Source organism: Lepisosteus platostomus, chromosome 5 (assembly GCF_059453375.1).
Source record: "Lepisosteus platostomus isolate fLepPlt1 chromosome 5, fLepPlt1.hap1, whole genome shotgun sequence".
Classification (NCBI taxonomy): domain Eukaryota; kingdom Metazoa; phylum Chordata; class Actinopteri; order Semionotiformes; family Lepisosteidae; genus Lepisosteus; species Lepisosteus platostomus.
Genome location: NC_142615.1, coordinates 11,903,695 through 11,922,249, shown reverse-complemented (window position 1 = coordinate 11,922,249; position 18,555 = coordinate 11,903,695). Strand labels below are relative to the sequence as shown.

At 47.6% G+C, this 18,555-nt stretch overlaps 1 protein-coding gene, 2 non-coding genes and 1 pseudogene across 3 annotated transcripts; 2 read left to right on the top strand and 2 right to left on the bottom strand.

The window, feature by feature from the left end:
• The first annotated feature begins 8,989 nt into the window (after nt 1-8,989).
• Nucleotides 8,990-9,108, top strand: LOC148663578 (5S ribosomal RNA; annotated as a pseudogene).
• Nucleotides 9,109-9,728: 620 nt separating this feature from the next.
• LOC148663577 (U1 spliceosomal RNA) lies at nt 9,729-9,893 on the bottom strand. The gene has a single exon (XR_015939090.1). It is a non-coding gene; the product is annotated as a U1 spliceosomal RNA (small nuclear RNA).
• Nucleotides 9,894-14,875: 4,982 nt separating this feature from the next.
• Nucleotides 14,876-14,933, top strand: LOC148663576 (U7 small nuclear RNA). Its single transcript, XR_015939008.1, has one exon. It is a non-coding gene; the product is annotated as a U7 small nuclear RNA (small nuclear RNA).
• Nucleotides 14,934-15,239: 306 nt separating this feature from the next.
• LOC148663575 (histone H4-like) lies at nt 15,240-15,551 on the bottom strand. The gene has a single exon (XM_088633046.1). The coding sequence runs from the start codon at nt 15,549-15,551 to the stop codon at nt 15,240-15,242; it is 312 nt and encodes a 103-aa protein (XP_088489172.1).
• Between the last annotated feature and the right edge of the window lie 3,004 nt (nt 15,552-18,555).

Here is an 18,555-nt window from a genome sequence, read left to right as displayed (position 1 = left end):
AGATTATTGAGAGTCTGGCTCACTGTTCCCCAGGCTGGGACAGGAGATCCCACACTGTATTATTATTATTGAGAGACAGGCTTACTCTCTGTTCCTCAAGCTCAGACAGGACATCACATACTGTATTATTATTGATTGACAGGCTCACTGTTCCTCAGGCTGGGACAGGAGATCACACACTGTATTATTATTATTTAGAGACAGGCTCACTGTCTGTTCCTCAGAGTTGGACAGGAGATCCCACACTGAATTATTATTTTAGAGAGACAGGCTCACTGTATGTTCCCCAGGCTGGGTCAGGAGCTCACACAGTATTATTATAATTATTGAGAGACTGTCTCACTGTCTGTTCCTCAGTCTGGGACAGGAGATCACACACTGTATTATTATTATTGAGAGACAGGCTCACTGTCTGTTCCCCAGGCTGGGACAGGAGATAACACTGTATTATTATTGAGAGACAAACTCACTGTCTGTTCCTCAGGCTGGGACAGTAGATCACACTGTATTATTATTATTGAGAGTCTGGCTCACTGTTCCCCAGGCTGGGACAAGAGATCCCACACTGTATTATTATTATTTAGAGACAGACTCACTGTCTTTTCCTCGGTCTGGGACAGATGGTCACACACTGTATAATTATTGAGACAGGCTCACTGTCTGTTCCTCAATCTGGGACAGTAGATCACATTGTATTATTATTATTAATATTATTGAGAGTCTGGCACACTGTTCCCCAGGCTGGGACAGGAGATCCCACACTGTATTATTATTATTTTGAGACAGGCTCACTGTTTGTTCCTCAGGCTGGGACAGGAGATCACACACTGTATTATTATTATTGAGAGACAAGCTCACTGTCTGTTCCTCAGGCTGGGACAGGAGATCACACACTGTATTATTTTTATTGAGAGAGAGGCTCACTGTCTGTTCATCAGACTGGGACAGGAGATCCCACACTGAATTATTATTATTGAGAGACAGGCTTACTCTCTGTTCCTCAGGCGAAGACAGGACATCACATACTGTATTATTATTGATTGACAGGCTCATTGTTCCTCAGGCTGGGACAGGAGATCAGACACTGTATTATTATTATAGTGAGACAGGCTCACTGTATATTCCCCAGGCTGGGACAGGAGGTCATACATTATATTATTATTATAGAGAGACAGGCTCACTGTATGTTCCACAAGCTGAGACAGGAATTCACACTGTATTATTATTATTGAGAGACAGGCTCACTGTCTGTTCCTCAGGCTGGGACAGAGGATCACACACTGTATTATTATTGAGAGACAGGCTCACTGTCTGTTTCTCAGGCTGGGACAGAGGATCACACACTGTATTATTATTGAGAGACAGGCTCACTCTCTGTTCCTCAGGCTGGGACAGGAGATCACACATTGGCTTGTTATTGAGAGGCAGGCTCACTGTCTGTTCCTCAGGCTGGGACAGGAGATCACACGCTGTATTATTATTATTGAGAGACAGGCTCACTGTCTGTTTCTCAGGCTGGGACAGGAGATCACACACTGTATTATTATTATTGAGAGACAGGCTCACAGTCTGTTCCTCAGGCTGAGACAGGAAATCACACACTATTATTATTACTGAGAGACAGGCTCACAGTCTGTTCCTCAGGCTGGGACAGATCACACACTCTATTATTATTATTGAGAGACAGGCTCACTGTCTGTTCCTCAGGCTAGGGTAGGATATCACACACTGTATTATTAGTATTGAGAGAAAGCCTCAGTGTTCCCCAGGCCGGGAAAGGAGATAACACATTGTATTTTTATTATTGAGAGACAGGCTCACTGTTCCTCAGGCTGGGACAGGAGATCCCACACTGTATTATTATTATTGAGAGACAGGCTCACTGTCTGTTCCTCAGGCTGGGACAGGAGATCACAAACTGTATTATTAATATAGAGAGACCTGCTCTTTCCTGACTGTTCCTTAGGCTGGGACAGCAGATCATAATCTGCTTTATTATTATTGAGAGACTGGCTCACTCCTGTCTGTTCCTCAGGCTGGGACAGGAGATCACACACTGTATTATTATTATTGAGAGACGGGCTCACTGTCTGTTCCTCTGACTGGGGCAGGAAATGACACACTGTATAATTAGTATTGAGAGACAGGCTCAGTGTTCCCCAGGCTGAGACAGGAGATCACACACTGTATTATTATTATTGAGTATCTGGTTCACTGTTCCCCAGGCTGGGACAGGAAATCACACACTGTATTATTAGTATTGAGATACAGACTCACTGTCTGTTCCTCCTGCTGGGACTGGAGAACACACACTGTTCTATTATAACTGAGGGACATGCTCACTGTTTGTCCTTCAGACTGGGACAGGACATTCCATACTAGGTTATCATTATTGAGAGACAGGCTCGCTGTCTGTTCCTCAGGCTAGTACAGGAGATCACGCACTGTATTATTATTATTTAGATACAGGCTCACTGTGTGTTCCTCTGGCTGGGACAGTAGATCACACTGTATTATAATTATTGAGAGGCTGACTCACTGTTTCCCAAGCTGGGACAGGGGATCACACACTGTATTATTATTGAGAGACAGGCTCACTGTCTGTTCCTCTGGCTGGGGCAGGGAATCACACACTGTATTATTAGCATTATTAAGAGACAGGCTCGCTGTCTGCTCCTCAGGCTGGGACAGGATATCACACACTGTTGTAGTGTTCTCTCACGAGGCACCAGTTCTGTAGGGGTTTGGGCATTTACTGGGACAATTATTTTTGTGGCAGTAAATCACAAAATTGATTATTTTAATGGTTTAGAATCCAACCATGCGACATAACTCAAACAATGCACACACAGGTACTAATACACGAGGATACATTTGTTAATATATAGAATATGCATGCAAACCTAACAGATCTTATCGTAAGGCTTAACAGAATACAAAAGATATAAATTCATTCAGTTACAAAGAGTTACACATATCAAGAGGACATAAGTATATCATTCATTTAGACCGTTTCGTAATTGAACTTGTTTACAACGTCTACATGAGATACTCAAAACAAGAACATAACCCTTAGGAATTAAATTGATATCAACTGGTTGGGAGCAGTAATGGAATAAGGTTCAATACTCACTGCCAGTGGGTCCCTTTTCTCACCGTTTCCGTAGTGCAGCGGTTATCACGTTTGCCTCACACGCGAAAAATCCCCGGTTCGAAACCGGACGGGAACAGCCTCTTTCTGTACGCTCCTGTACTTCACAGAGGTCTTGAGCGACCGGTCACATGTTCCTTTCCTTCTGAGTGACGTTCCTGCAACACTCTCCCGCTCCTCTTGGTGCGCTCATGCCGCAACACAGGAAGGCTGGAGCAGGTGGCTGTGGGCTTTGCGCACTGCCGAAATAGCTCAGCTGGGAGAGCGTTAGACTGAAGCTCTGAAGGTCCCTGGTTTGATCCCAGGTTTCGGCATTTTGTTTCATCGCGCCCTTTGTTCCTCTCTCCAGCGCCCCCTGCCTACAGTGACGCGTCCCTTTCTCAGCCCGAAACGCAAGCGAGACACCAGCAGCGGTCCCTGCCGGTTTCCGTAGTGTAGAGGCTATCACGTTCACCTAACACGCGAAAGGTCCCCGGTTCGAGACCGGGCGGAAACCGCCTCGTTTTGCACGCTCCCGTACATCACAGAGGTCTTGAGCGACCGGTCATTTGTTCCCAATGTATTTCCGGTGCCTTCATGCACTCTTGTACCAAACGCACGTTCCTTCTGTACGCGGAGCCGATCATTTGCAATTGAGCTGTGCAGACAGACCAGGACGAGCTCTGTCGGCTCAAAAGCAGCGCAGGACCTGCAAGAACAACAGAAAGATTAGCATCCAGCGGGGGCTTCTTAGTGAGCCCAAGATCTCATCAAAAATCGGCTAAAGCAACAGGGCTGGGCGCATTGTTCCATTCTCCGACCACTCTCGGTGTAAACAAGTCCCTCCTGGTCTCTGCTTGAATTGCACTTTCCTGCGTTTGCTTTGGTGTACCTGGCTTCCCCTGCATGGTCGAATGTGAAGAAGATCCTTAGTAAGTCATTGAAGAAAACCGAGAAGAGGTCGGAGTGGCCTCTGTTGTTCATCAATGATCCAGTCAGGCAGTACTCCTGTGTAAAGTGCCGTTCGTTCACATCGATTGGCTTTTTTTTGCCTTCATTCGTGCAAGTAGTAAAAGCAGACGCCCCTTTAGGGAGCCCGTCAGCACCCGGAGTTTTCCCCTTCTGTAAGCTCTCCATAGCCTCTCAGCTCTTCTACTGTCAAATCCCCCTCAAGTACTTCCCTATCTTCTTCACTCAAAAGGTTTTCTAGCTTTGAGGTAAAAAAATGAATTTCTTCATCCTTTACCTCTGTAGAGCTGTACAGTCTTAAGTAGAAGTGTCATGCCCTCTGCAGCCAGTGGGCGGTATTCTCTGTCCTGTCCCTAGTTTCTGGTCTGCTGTCCTTCCTGTCCCTCTCTTTCCCTTGGGCTATATATTTCCGGGTCTTGCGCTCTGTCCTCGCTCAGCACTGACGTTCGGATGTCCTGAGACCCGCCTAGCACCAGGGCGCCCCACGTCTGCTCCCTGAGGGCACAGGTTTCTATACGGCATTCCTGAACTCTTTGCACTAATGAGCCCGGGCCTTTTTCCCGTCTCGCCGCTACGCATATGGGTCTTTTTCCGCCCTCCTGCTCCCCACGGTTAGTCCCCTTGGACGTCCGTGACAAGAAGGCCTCGATGCAGGAGAGGATAGCACTCAGCTCTGTACTCTCTCTTCCCTCCTCATCAACTACACTTTCCATGACAGACTTGGAGCCTACCACTTTCCTGAAAAAGAAGCGAGTACACTTCTCATTTTCTTCCAAGAACTGCACTCTGCTTCTTAACAGCACTCCTCGACTGCTTTCTTCGGCTATGCTCCGGATGTCCTTTTTTAAAAGGGTGATATCCTCGAGCACATCGAAGCCACTGTGCAGCATCGTGTAGAGACGCTGCAGCTGCCTCTGTTTCCTGGCTAGCACTCCTCTCCGTCTGGCAGCAGCCTTCCTTCCCTCAGCCATGAAAAAGACCTTTGTCCTCACCTTCACCTCCTCCCACCACTCTCCTACTGACCCGTACAGACACTGCAAGGACAGCCACTGTGATAGTTTCTCCTTGTAGCAGGATACTACCCCCTCGTTCTCTAGCAGCTTTGTGTTGAGTTTCCAGAGGCCTGGGCCAAAGACAGTCCCGCCCTGGAGTTCCACTCTACACCCTAAAGCCTGATGATCTGAGAAGAAGACAGGCTGAAGAGTGACCCCAACAACTTTCACTCTCTCTGAGACAAAGCAATAGTCAATTCTGGAGCTGCTATTCCTCCCTGACCGTGTATATCCTGCTGTTGTGGGATATATACATCTATATGTGTCTGAGAGTTTAAAGTCTTGAACTAAGTTTTGCAGGGCCAGTGAGCTGGAATCCAATTTTATCGGAGAGCTAGACTGCCTGTCTGTGTGCTCTAAGATACAATTAAAATCCCCTCCCACTATCACGTCAGTGCTACATAACAATAGGGAAGAGAGTGCTTTGAGTAGCTCCACCCTTCCTCCCACGTCAGTAGGACAATACACATTGATAAGACGCAGGTTAACGGTCCCCCATTCGACATCCACACACAGCAACCTGCCGTCTATGACCCTCTGAATACTTTTCAATTTGAATGCCCATCCTTTGAAAAGAATGGCCACGCCAGAGGTTCTGTTGTTATTGTCCCCTGACCAATCAGAAGGCCCTTTATCCCACCTATCTTCAAAGCTTTTATACCTCTCTTGATTTACTTCTTTTTCTTCTTACCAATTTCCTGCCAGCCATCCTCTGAATGAGCCTTCATCAGGGTGGCAGCAGTAAAAGCGTTCACGGAGTCCATTTCAAGGAAGGGGGTAGAGGGAGGGGTGCAGGGGTTCCAGCTGTCCCCATCACCATGCTCTCCTTCCTCCTCGCTCGGGGAGAAAACAGAGTCATTTTTCCTTTTCCTCAAGTCCAGCTCCTGGGAGCACTGAGGGGAAAGGGGTGCAGCCGATGCACCAGTCTCCTCTTCCCCCTCACCCACCATCTGCTGCAGATCCTCCGTGATGGACTGGATGGAGGAGAGGAGGGCATCTGTAGGACTTGCAGAGTCTGAGAAAAGCAGCTCCGCTGAATCCTGGGTATCCTCGCTGGACCCGCTCCACCGGGGGGCCCCACACTGGCCCTTGTTCTGAGGAGCAGGAGTGGGGGAGGGGTCCTCGCTGTTCTCGGGGGTTTTCAAACCCTCGTGCTTGTCTGGTGCAGTCTGCGGTTGTGGGGGCGTAGTGGATTTCTTTTCCACCGGCCCCGGAGCCACAGCAGGACTGATCCTGGCTGGAGGCTGAGAGTCTTTGTCCAACAAGGGTTCTTTGTTTGACTTGTTATTTGCTTTGGATTTTCGGGCCGGTTTGGCTGAAACAAGCACTGCCTCATCCTTTCTCATTTTGAGTTTATTGGCGTAGGCGTGAGGGCAGTTCTTAAAAACGTGTCCTTCCGAGCCACATAAATTGCAATTTGGCAGCATTGAACAGTCAGAGGCTAAATATCCCTGTTTGCCACAGGTCTTGCAGCATTTCACAGTGCAGGACAATGCCAGGTGTCCCACAGCACCACAGCGCTGACGCACCTTTGGTTGTCCCACATAAAAAACATAGCCATTGCAGGTGCCCAGCCGGATTGTAGAGGGCAGGTGCCTTAAGCCTCCATTTACATTGTCCGGTAGCAAACGAACCTCGAATTTCCTTGCCTCCTGTTTTTATACTGTCAACATCTCTAACCTCAGTTCCATGGTGGACGGTGCAGTACTGGTTAAGCCAGGTTTGAATGTCCTCCGTCTTTGCCAGATTCGAGAACATAACAACATGCACTGTTTTCCTCTCTCTCTGTGTCAGAGGCTGCAAGTTGATCTTCTCAAGGGCAGGAACTTTCCCTCTTTTTGCCTCAAACACATCCACACATTGTTCAAACAGAGAATAGGTAGCAAAAACAACCTCAAATGCTTTCTGACCTGGGAGAGCGAAGATGAAATCCAAGTGCCGAGGTTCAAAGCCAAGTTCCTTCTGCAACAATTTTCTGCTGAACTGCATACGATCCATGAAGAGATCATCCAAAAGTTCAAAACGCACAGCATTCTTGCGGGATCCAAAATTTGCCATTTCGTAAACTGCAAAGCAAACACTGCTTCCACAAAACAAGAAAACAATCCAACTACTCCACCTACAGGCTGATCAAGGTATCTCCCCTGCCAGGTAAGTATGAGCTGTACAAGCGGCCCGCACCCACAGCACAAAGCGCGCAGCCTAGGCCAGCTCCTCGCCCCGCACACCACCGCCTCCTGCTGGGCCCACTCTTTCGCACACTCACACGCCACACTAACACTCAAAAGGGTGGGCAAAACGAGAAAACGAGCGCGCCGTTTCCTACACATCTGCAGTCGCAAATGCGCATTCGCAGCATGTCCCAGGACGCAATTCGGCCTCATTTGCATAGCACCAGACCCGCAAATCGCTACGCAAGCTCGCGTCGTGCGCCTGCCACGCACCGAACAAACACCGGAGCCTTTTCGGCAATTTCCAAAAAACGGGCCTGCTCGCCTGCCCACAAGGCTCCGTCTCTTACCCGCTCTCCAGAGCCTGCTGCCTTCTGTGCTGTTCTCTCGGCACCGCTGCAGCGCACACTACTCCTGCAGCGCGGGGAGAAAGTTTCCACGCTCCGCCGCAGGGAAGGCTCGCTCCGTGCGCACACGTCCTTTCAATGCTAGTTCAACAAGTGCTCCGCATTAGCAGCGTCGGGGCTCCGGCATGTCGCACCTCACCTCACCTCGCACAGCCCCCTCCTTGAATGTCTGGCGCTGGGCATGCCCCGCTCTCCTCCACCTTATCTTATGGCGTGTGACCACCGACAATGGCCACAATGCCGGGGAATGGCACCTGTAAAGTGTTAACTGGGGCACAGGAACAGCCCGTCTCGTCTCGGGGGTCGGCTTCAAAGACAATACAGCAAACACAGCGGGGCGGGGGAAGAAGACGACACGACACATGCAGGTACATTCAGCTCCGGCGGGAACGAGTCATTTGTCGGTCTTTTCAAGTGCTGGGAGTCGAGTAATCCTTCGCTTGTATCGTTTCTCCCCGGTGACTAGATCTCACCCTGCGACTCTCGACTGGGCTCACTAGGGTGTGAGCCTAGCCGGCACCGGGATGGGAGATTCCCCCCGGAAAAGCTCAGGTTGCTGCTGCTCCTACAAGAGGTGTGACTGGGACCAGTAGGGAGCGCTCACCCTGCGGTCTGTGTGGCTTTCTTATGCCCCAGCATCCTGATGGCGACACTCTGCTGCACAAACAGCCGCCGTCCTTCGGGGGAGGCATAAAACCGAAGTCCCGACCCTCCTTGGCCATTAAGAAATCCCAGGGCGTCTCTCAAAAAGAGACTCCGGGGGTGTTTCTCTGGTGTTAGTGTTCCCCTTTACCAATCAGTCGGGGTCTCCTCCTAATCCCCGTCTCATATGTAACAATCAATGACGAGGCCCCCCTGTCCCGCGATATTGTATTTGTCTCCTGGCCGCTGGCTGGCGCCGTGAGATTTAGTACTCGCGCAAGAGACCGGGGGCAAAGCGCGAACGCGTTGGACTGGTGCGCTTTATGTGCTGAAATAAACCCGCGACAGCCCAGAAATGTTTTCAGAGTGCTGTGCACTGGAGGTTTTTGTCTTGTGAAGACTTGGCTTGTGCTCCTCCGTGCAGTTTGTTTGTTCTCCTCCAGTGCGGGACAAGCCAACACAAGGGAGCACATTCGCCAACATCCAGGTACGCAATGCGATTTGGAAAGAGGCTCCTTCCCAAAGAGTTGCACACGAACGATCCTTCAGTCCCGCTCGGGGGGCACAGAGCCCCAGCCACACACAGCTTCAAGTAGCGAGTTAGGCGCCATGGCTTTCACTTGCGGCCACACCACCCTGAATGTGCCCGATCTTGTTTGATCTTGGAAGCTAAGCAGGGTTGGGCCTGGTTAGTACTTGGATGGGAGACTTCCTGGGAATACCAGGTGCTGCAAGCTTTTGCTCTCTCGGCCAGCAGGGGTCGCCGTTGGTACCGTAGGCTTTGGGAGGAAAACCTGGAGGATGGAAAGGTGATCTATAGCCTCATCTCTAGAGATGTTTTGTTGCTATGGCATGTGTGTGACCCATATAAAAAAAAAACCCGTTTGTAAAACGAATATCGAAGCTGCCTCTAAATCTGCAAAGATGAGTCGATAAACCACTTGTTTTTCGTATAACTATATATATATTCATTTATTACTGATTTCATTCATTGAGCACGGATACAATAGAGGTACAACCATTCACTGTTTGACTTGTCTGCACTGGTACAGAACCTAGCAATCAGAAAACGGGTGAAACTGTCTTGAGAATTAGCATACAGTACTGAGGCCCCCATGACCAAATAAAGGCTAACCTCGATAATCAGCCTAAATAATGCAGACTACAGCAAAACGACTGACTTTGAAAAGGGAATGAATGTCTGGAAGGAGTAGTGTAACCAGCTTGAAATGCTTCTCCGGACCCCTAACTAAAAGAAACTGGGAACCAGCAGTGGCATCGACTCCTTTCGAACTGGGATCCTATCGCAGATCGTGGTGTCGTAACTCTTCTGTATCTGATATTGGACCAAGCACATCAGGGGAGAGCGCGAACGCAGTCCCCCACTACCAGAAATTATGCAGTCGAGATTCCCACATTTGGGGAATTCGCAGGGGTCAGCACAGCCGGAGTGCAATGGCCGAGCCTCACCCTGGGTGAACCGATTTTTTAAGAACTTTATTTTCTTTTCACCAAAAAATACAGGACATCACAAATTAGAAAGCTTTACATTAATATACATACTTAAAACAGTATATATGATCACATCTCATTACATTTTGACACGGTACCAGTTACATAGCAACAATTTCTTTTTTTCTGGTGTAAATCACATTCTTTACTTAAACATGATAATGTTTTTCACAGTTTCTTGAGATATTGACCTATGCTCTCTATTTCCCACAGATTTTCTGCTTCCTCCCTCCCTTCTCTCCACAGATCTCTGAGGTAATAGTTCTCTCGGGTGATGAACAGGGCCAGGCTACCTGCTGCCTTGACTGGGACCTCGATGCCTTTGAACAGCCCCATGTTCCTCACTCTCCACAGGGCGTCTTTCCCACTGTTCACCACAGCCCAGATCCTGTCAAACACGTCAGGAGGAAGTTTGACAGGAGAGATGCCGTATATGACAAAAGCAGCGGTCAGGGTAAATTGGGGCGAGAGAGCTTGCAACCAATCTTCAAACTGTGCCCAGAAGGCCTTAGCAAAAAAGCGGGACCACAGGAGATGGGTCACAGTCTCCTCCTCGCCGCAGCCCACCCTAACGCAGCGAGGGCTGGGGGTGAGGCCTAAGAACTAAGAAAGTTCGTACCGGTAAGCACTGGTGGACGACACTCCAGACTAAATCTCTGTGAATGTTGCACAGAAACTTAGAGGATGTGTGTTTCCACACCTTCCTTGTTTGGGCTGATGTTAAAATGCCCACAGGGGTCTGCCTATTGTTCTGGGGTGCAACGAAATCTTCCAGTTTTTGGACGCTGACATCTCGGAGGGGAATATGGCGAATTGGGTGAGATCTTAGAAAACTTTTAACTGTCCCATAAATTGTAGGGCATGTGTCAGAGAGTGGGACATCCAGCTTGGGTCTGACACCCCACACTCTGAACACCTCCCTACCTACCCAGAGCCTGGCACAATAAGTCCAGGTACGCGCTGCAGGTGCTGTTGCAAAGCCTCTCAGCACAGAGGCCAGGAAAATGCACAGCAGCTTCGTAGCAATATCTGGGACAGACTTCCCCCCTGAGGGTAGCGGCCTGTACATTATTTCCCTTCTGAGTCTTTCCTGCTTCCCACCCCATAGAAATTGAAACATCAATCTCCTCAGCACCGCCGCAACACGGTGTCGGATTGGGAAGGTAGAAGCCAGAAAATTCAAGACAGGCAAGAGCTCGGCTTTGATGACCAGCACCTTACCTGTCATGGTGAGGTCTCGGTCTTTACCTCTCCTCCCCCACTTCCAGGCACTGGTATCCCATTAATGGCCTGATCCTGGCGCAAGGCACAGGCTAAGGGCTCCATAGCCAAAACGAATAACAAGGGGGATAATGGGCAGCCCTGCCTCACCCCTGAACAGACTTCAAAGGGGCGTGATCTATTGCCATTAACCATTACTCTGCTGTTGCTACCTGTGTACAGCAGGTTAATCCACTTTCTCATGATGGGGCCCAACATCATGTGCTCAAGTACCGATGTTAAGTACTGCCAGTTTAGGCGGTCAAAGGCCTTTTCTAGGTCTACACCTAAAATGCACAGAGGGAGGGAGCGATCCTCTGAGTACAGACAGACATCCCTCAACAAGGCCAGGTTGTCGCTCATCAGGCGTCCTGCTATCCCACAAGTCTGTTCTTTCCCTACCAGTGAGGCCACTACATTTTGTAGGAGCAGGAAAAGGGCTTTGGACAGAATCTTAGTGTCCATGCCTAACAGGTTGAAGGGTCTCCAGTTCTTTATGTCATTCTTTGCTCCTTTCTTAAACAAGAGAGAGATAGTGCCTTCTCTTAAGGAGTCAGGCAGCAATTCTGTCTTATAGCTTTCCTCGAATAGGAGCAGTAGCGGATCCTGAAGCAGATCCCAAAAGGTGCAGTAAAATTCTTTAGGGAGCCCGTCAGCACCCGGATTTTTCCCCTTTTGTAAGCTCTCCATAGCCTGTCTCAGCATTTCTACTGTCAAATTCCTCTCAAGTACTTCCCTATCTTCTTCACTCAAAACGTTTTCTAGCTTTGAGGTAAAAAAATGAATTTCTTCATCCTTTACCTCTGTAGAGCTGTACAGTCTTGAGTAGAAGGCCTCGGTGCAGGAGAGGATAGCACTCGGCTCTGTTCTCTCTCTTCCCTCCTCATCAACTATCATCAACTTTCCATGACAGACTTGCAGCCTACCACTTTCCTGAAAAAGAAGCGAGTACACTTCTCATTTTCTTCCAAGAACTGCACTCAGCTTCTTAACAGCACTCCTTGACTACTTTCTTTCGCTATGCTCCGGATGTCCTTTTTTAAGAGGGTGATATCCTCGAACACATCGAAGCCACTGTGCAGCATCGTGTAGAGACGCTGCAGCTGCCTCTGTTTCCTGGCTAGCACTCCTCTCCGTCTGGCAGCAGCCTTCCTTCCCTCAGCCATGAAAAAGGCCTTTGTCCTCACCTTCACCTCCTCCCACCACTCTCCTACTGACCCATACAGACACTGCAAGGACAGCCACTGTGATAGTTTCTCCTTGTAGCGGGATACTAATCCCCTCGTTCTCTAGCAGCTTTGTGTTGAGTTTCCAGAGGCCTGGGCCAAAGACAGTCCCGCCCTTGAGTTCCACTCTACACCCTAAAGCCTGATGATCTGAGAAGAAGACAGGCTGAAGAGTGACCCCAACAACTTTCATTTTCTCTGACACAAAGCAATAGTCAATTCTGGAGCTGCTATTCCTCCCTGACCATGTATATCCTGCTGTTGTAGGATATATACATCTATATGTGTCTGAGAGTTTAAAGTCTTGAACTAAGTTGTGCAGGGCCAGTGAGCTGGAATCCAATTTTATCGGCCTTTTGGCTAAGATCAAGTTCAAGTGGCATGCCCGCAGTTCTTGTCTTTCCAAAGTTCTAGAAGGCGATCGAAGATCCTGAAGAGCGCTTGAGCTGGTATCACCCTAGGTTGAGCCTAGGGGGTTAAGGCCAAGCAGCAGCTGAGCTGGGTGGGATCCGGCAGCAACGTTCTCTCTCTCTGCTCTCTCCTCTCCCCTCTCCCTTTCTCTCTCTCTGCCTCCTTGGCCTCTTGGCTGGGAGTAGGTACTCGTGGCCTGCCTGCGGTGCTTACTTTCTTCCTCGAGACACGGAAGCACTATCCGCTCCCTCCCTCTCTCTCCTCCTGCGCCTGCACCTAGCTGGGCATTGCCCACAAGGACAAAGGCCAGGGCTCCCTCGCTGCTCCTTTAGCAGCTAAACCCTCCTCTCCACAGGACCTTGCTCTCTCTCTTTCTCTCCTTTTTTCTTTTTTCTCCTTTCCAGATGGCAGACAAGAAGACACTGATCCGGTTCCACTGGACCAAGAAAACAGAGACGATGCCAACTGCGAAATCCTTTTTCATTACCTTCCTGAGAGGGATCCTGCAGTTGGTGGCCGGAGATCTCTACTGCCTGCAAGACAACAAGGCAGAGAGATACATGGAGGCCTACATGGCCACGGTCGCCTCATATGAAAAGGCAACGAAAATGATCAGAGAAAAAGGTAAGCACCCCCGTTTCTCTGATTTCAGGCCGGAGCCTATGAGGAAGACAAACCAGAGGACCATCACAGTCCTCACATACAACCCCTACGTACCAATGGAACTGGTAACAGCGTACCTAGGGAGGTATGTAACTGTGGTGGGCAAACCGACGGAGATCAGGGACAGTTGCGGCGTCTGGTACGGCAAACGCCAGTACCGAGTCCTCCTGAAAGAGGACCTAGAGGGCGTCGACGGTTTCCAGCACCCCCCGGCCCACTTCAACATCGGAGCTGACAGGGGGTAGCTTTACTACCCCTTTACTACCCCAGGATGCTGGATTTCTGCAGACAGACTGTGCAGACAGTCCGGCCACAAGGAGAACACGTGTGACATCGTCAGATGTCACAACTGTAACAAAGAGGGGCACCTGGCAAAAACCTGCCGGGCAGCCAAAAAGTGCGATGGATGCGGCGTCGAGGGACACCTCCTTCACTAATGCAAGGTAAGCAAACCTTCTTTTGCGCAGGTGGTAGAAGCCGACCGGCAGAAACCGGTCTCAAGACAAAGGGAGATAGGTGAGAACAAAGAACCCGCACCTCCCCTGCAGAGAACCGAAACTGCCGAGGCCACACCCCAGCCGCACCAGTGCCTCAAGATGGCCGCCAGGACGACGGACAAAATGGCTGACCGGAGGAAGGGCCCTGGATAACTCCCAGCAAGAAGGGAAAGAGGATCCACCTTCAGAAGGACAAAAGAAAAGAGTGGTAAGGGAGAACCGTTTCCTCGTCCTAGAGGAAACGGAACTTTCTTCCCCCGAGGCCCAGGAACCAACGGAGGAGGCAGCCCAGGAAATGGAAACCCTCCCCCCCGAGGCCCAAAGATGAAAGATGACTCTCTTATTTGCGCAAATCCGCCCCCACTTGCAAAGATTGATAACGGACAATCAATCTCCGTTACGCCGTTGTTATTTATTACATGGAGTGTTAATATGTGTGAGATGTTTCTTTTGAGATGTTTTTTTTGCGGAATAAAGTATATTTTGTAGAACAAAAAACATCTTATGACAAGGTTTACAAGTTATCTGTTGAACTACATTCTCATAGGTGTGGTCACATTCCAGGTCATTTGTTTACGTTTTTGTTTCTGGAGTACCTGTTAGATGAAATGTGCTAACATGTAACCTAACTCCAGTGTGAATAACTAGAAGAGGGGAGCAGCTCCATTCCAGACCAAGGGAGCTTTGAGATTGGCTGGGCCAGATCTCTCATTTGCATATCTGATTTGGAAATACAACACTAAACCCCCTTCTTGCATGGATTTAACTTGCACCCAAGAGACCCCTACTGTGTATTGCTACTTATTTTTTATGATAAGTGGTGATTACCAGTTGACAGGTTTCATTTGTTGAATTATAAATGGTTCTGTATTATCACCCTGAATGGCCTGTACTCAAGGTTTGGTAGGGTATGTGTTTTCATTTCATTTACCAACTGGAATTTTTGCTCTTTTAGTATTTGTCTAGAAGACTTTCTGAAGTCAGGAAGCCCATTTATTTGGTAAAAAAAGATTCTGTATTAATATTAATATTTCTCATACAACATAAATAGGGTCTTTTATGAATAAAAAGATCTTGCACTTGGAAATCTTGATAAAGCTGTGTGCTTCCATACACTCTAGCAGTTTTGATTCCTAATATTTGACCTTAGGTGTGGGAACGGGTCTTTTTTGCAATTTGATTTCCAATTGATCAGCACAGTATAGAAAATAGACCCATAAAGCAACCTCAGCAGTGACAAATGTCACTGGGTCACTTGGGTTTATACGTCGGGGTCCGGTAGTGAAGCTCCGCTCCTGTTTAGCCTCCGAAGCCGTACAGGGTGCGGCCCTGGCGCTTCAGCGCGTACACCACGTCCATGGCGGTGACGGTCTTCCTATTGGCATGCTCGGTGTAGGTGATGGCGTCGCGGATGACGTTCTCCAGGAACACCTTCAGCGCCCCGCGGGTCTCCTCGTAGATCAGCCCGGAGATCCGCTTCACTCCCCCACAGCGAGCCAGGCGGTGGATGGCGGGTTTGGTGATTCCCTGGATGTTGTCGCGGAGAACCTTACGGTGACGCTTAGCGCCTCCTTTCCCAAGTCCCTTTCCGCCTTTGGCTCTTCCAGACATCTTTGTAACGAACAGTTCTTTCCGGACCCTATGCGGACGACACAATCCGACGAAGTGGGGAAACACTGGGGAAACGTCATGCAGGAATACGGGGCTGAAGTCCTAAGGGAATATCCAAAACACACGAGAAAGTCCAAAACCAGAAGATCCATCAGAACAAGTTAAAAACCGCGAAGACCGGCGGACAGGGAACAGGAACGGGAACCGAGATTAAAACCTTAACGGGACCAGGTGCTTCCAGGTCCCAGACTCGCACGATACGGAAATCAGATGCAGAGCCCGGATGAGCGTCAGCGCCTGGCTTTTAAGGTGGGCTGGGAATGGGAAACAGGTGCAGAGAATGAAGTCTTAAGTGAAAGGGCTGGAGCACCCTTAAGGAGGGGGAACTAATATCGTGACAATCTTCTAGTTATCAGCTGTGAACACGACACACACTGCTCATCTTTGATATACAGATGCAGCCATTCAAAGTGCGCGGTACAGACATGTACCGGAGGTAATTGGCTACGGCGTCGTGCATTCTGACGCGCGATGACGCAAAATACCGCGGTATTTTTGCCGAGACAAGTTGCCTTTCTTATACGCGGAGGGATCTGCTCGTGAGATGTCCGCTCGGTCCATTTCTGAGCTCAGTATAAGGTGTAGAAAGCATGACTGTCATCATAACCCGCCTCTCACCCTGGCCCGAGCCTGAAGCATGCCCCCTAGTGCAGGGTTAGAGGTGTGGAATAATGTTGTGACTATTGCTTCATCAATAACATGCTGATTGCATGTTTCTAGATGGGTATAACAGAGATCTCAACTACTGAGGAGCCTTACTAATAATTGCTTACACTTATATACAGATGCAGCCATTCAAAGTGAGCGGTACAGACACGTACCGCAGGTAAGATGACACGGGGTACCGCGGTGCGTGATTGGTTGACCGACAGGGGCACTCGTGGTCCGTTGGTCTGTCGTAGAAAGACTTACTGTAAACGTCTTTACTGTGCCCATTGTAGATATTGAATTTTACCACTGAAGGGAAATCTTAGTAGCTGAGCATAAAAAGAATAGGAGCATACTGTAACGCGTGTGAAGGCCATAAACGATATTAATTTTGGAACATAAACATACAGTATATAGCTGGTCTTGGTACTTTAAAGAAAAAAATACACACCAGTATTCCATTTCTCCCTAAACATTGTAAGCTTCGAAGTCTTTAACGTGATACCGGAAGTCAACAAGCATCCTTTTAGAATTTGATTAAAAGGGAATATAATATGGAATCGTGTATCTCAAGAATTTAATAACGGTATGATTACATCCGTGTGCTGCGACAGGGCTGTGTAGGGCTGTTTCGCCTGCCTGTTCACGCGAGCTGTCTTGTAGCCTACTAGGTGCGTGACTACCAACTGGCAGGTTGTGTGTTCGAATCCAGCTGGTGCTGGACTTTTCATTTTTATTTATTTATTTTTTAATCGCGTAACATAAACATATTACCGTATGCAAACTGTACTGTATACAGTATGTATATGTATATTTAATGTCTTAACTGTGCCCGTTTAATTGAATTTAAAAAAATTATTTAACACGAACATTAAGCTGTTTACATCTTCCGCCTGAGAACAGTTACCCGTTGCTACCCAACGCAGAAACACAGCCACTAACTAGCAAAGAGAGGACATTAGCTACCCAATATGATAAATAAATAAATGATTATTTTGTTTATTTCTTTTGCACATTTATTTGAACATTTCTATCGATTGTACAAGCACTTGGAAACTGTCCAATCCCTACTTCATCAGGCATTTTACCGGTCTGGCGCCGGTCTGTGTCTTCCAGGATATAATGCCAGGGAACTCTTGTTTTTATGTCCACTATAACAGACAATCTCCTTTGCTTTTAACCGAGCGTTTAATAATTTCCTAAAATTAAAATGATTTACTTTATTTCCCTCACGGGATCAATAAAATTATCTATCATCTGTCTAAACTATGGGACAGAATTTTGGGGTCTCCCCATACCAGAGATTATGGTAGGGCTTCAGAATGGTGATTGGCTGACACCATCTGACACCCCTCTGATTGGAGAAAAAAGACTTGCTGGTTTGCTATACATACTGTACCAGGAAGAGGATTTATTTCTATTCAAAACGTGTATTTTAAAAGTTTAAGAAGTAAAAACCTTACAGCGTACACAGATTTCTAAACTGATCAGGATCGTTATCTTTGTCTTATGCATAATAATGTTCACCGCTCTGTCCAGCAAATTAATAATAAACTTTATTTTATATAGCGTTTTAAATGAATAAGTAATTAGATTGCTCATAAACCTAATCACTTGCTTTTTCTTTTTATTTAGGCTCAGATTTCAACTATAGATCGTATTATTAATAACCATAATAACAACCAACCAACAAAAACAACCATATAAACAAAATACCAACCAAAAACATAGATAACAACCACAATACAAAATCAAATATATCAAACCATTTTACTCTCGAAAATTCCATCAATTATCATAATCCCGCCCCTTATGCAAAACCAAACCCTCCTCCCATCCCAGTTTATCCTCTTTATCATAAACAAAATCCACCTCAATTTTCAACATAAAGCATTACACAAAATCAATACCTCAACACTCCATACTCAACAACCATAATTCACAAACAGCCAGAACATGTAACTACACATTCCCAAACAGACCCAATTTCCATAGCCCCGCCCCGTATGCAAAACCAACATCCCTCCCCTGTTCTCTCTCTCCCCTGGCGGTTGTAATTGTTTTTATTTTCAAATAAATTTTAGGAAAGTCATGTATTTTAAAAATCTTAAGATTTTTATATTTATGTCTTTATTTAGTGGTTTCATTAGTGACAAAGGCTAAACTTTCTTGGAAAAATGTATTTTATGTAAACCATGTTTGCTATTAATTCATTCAGGGCTAAAATATGTTCATTGTCTTCTAATGAAAGAAGAGTTCCTTTCGCCGTAGTTGGGTGCCTAACCTTTAACTAGTA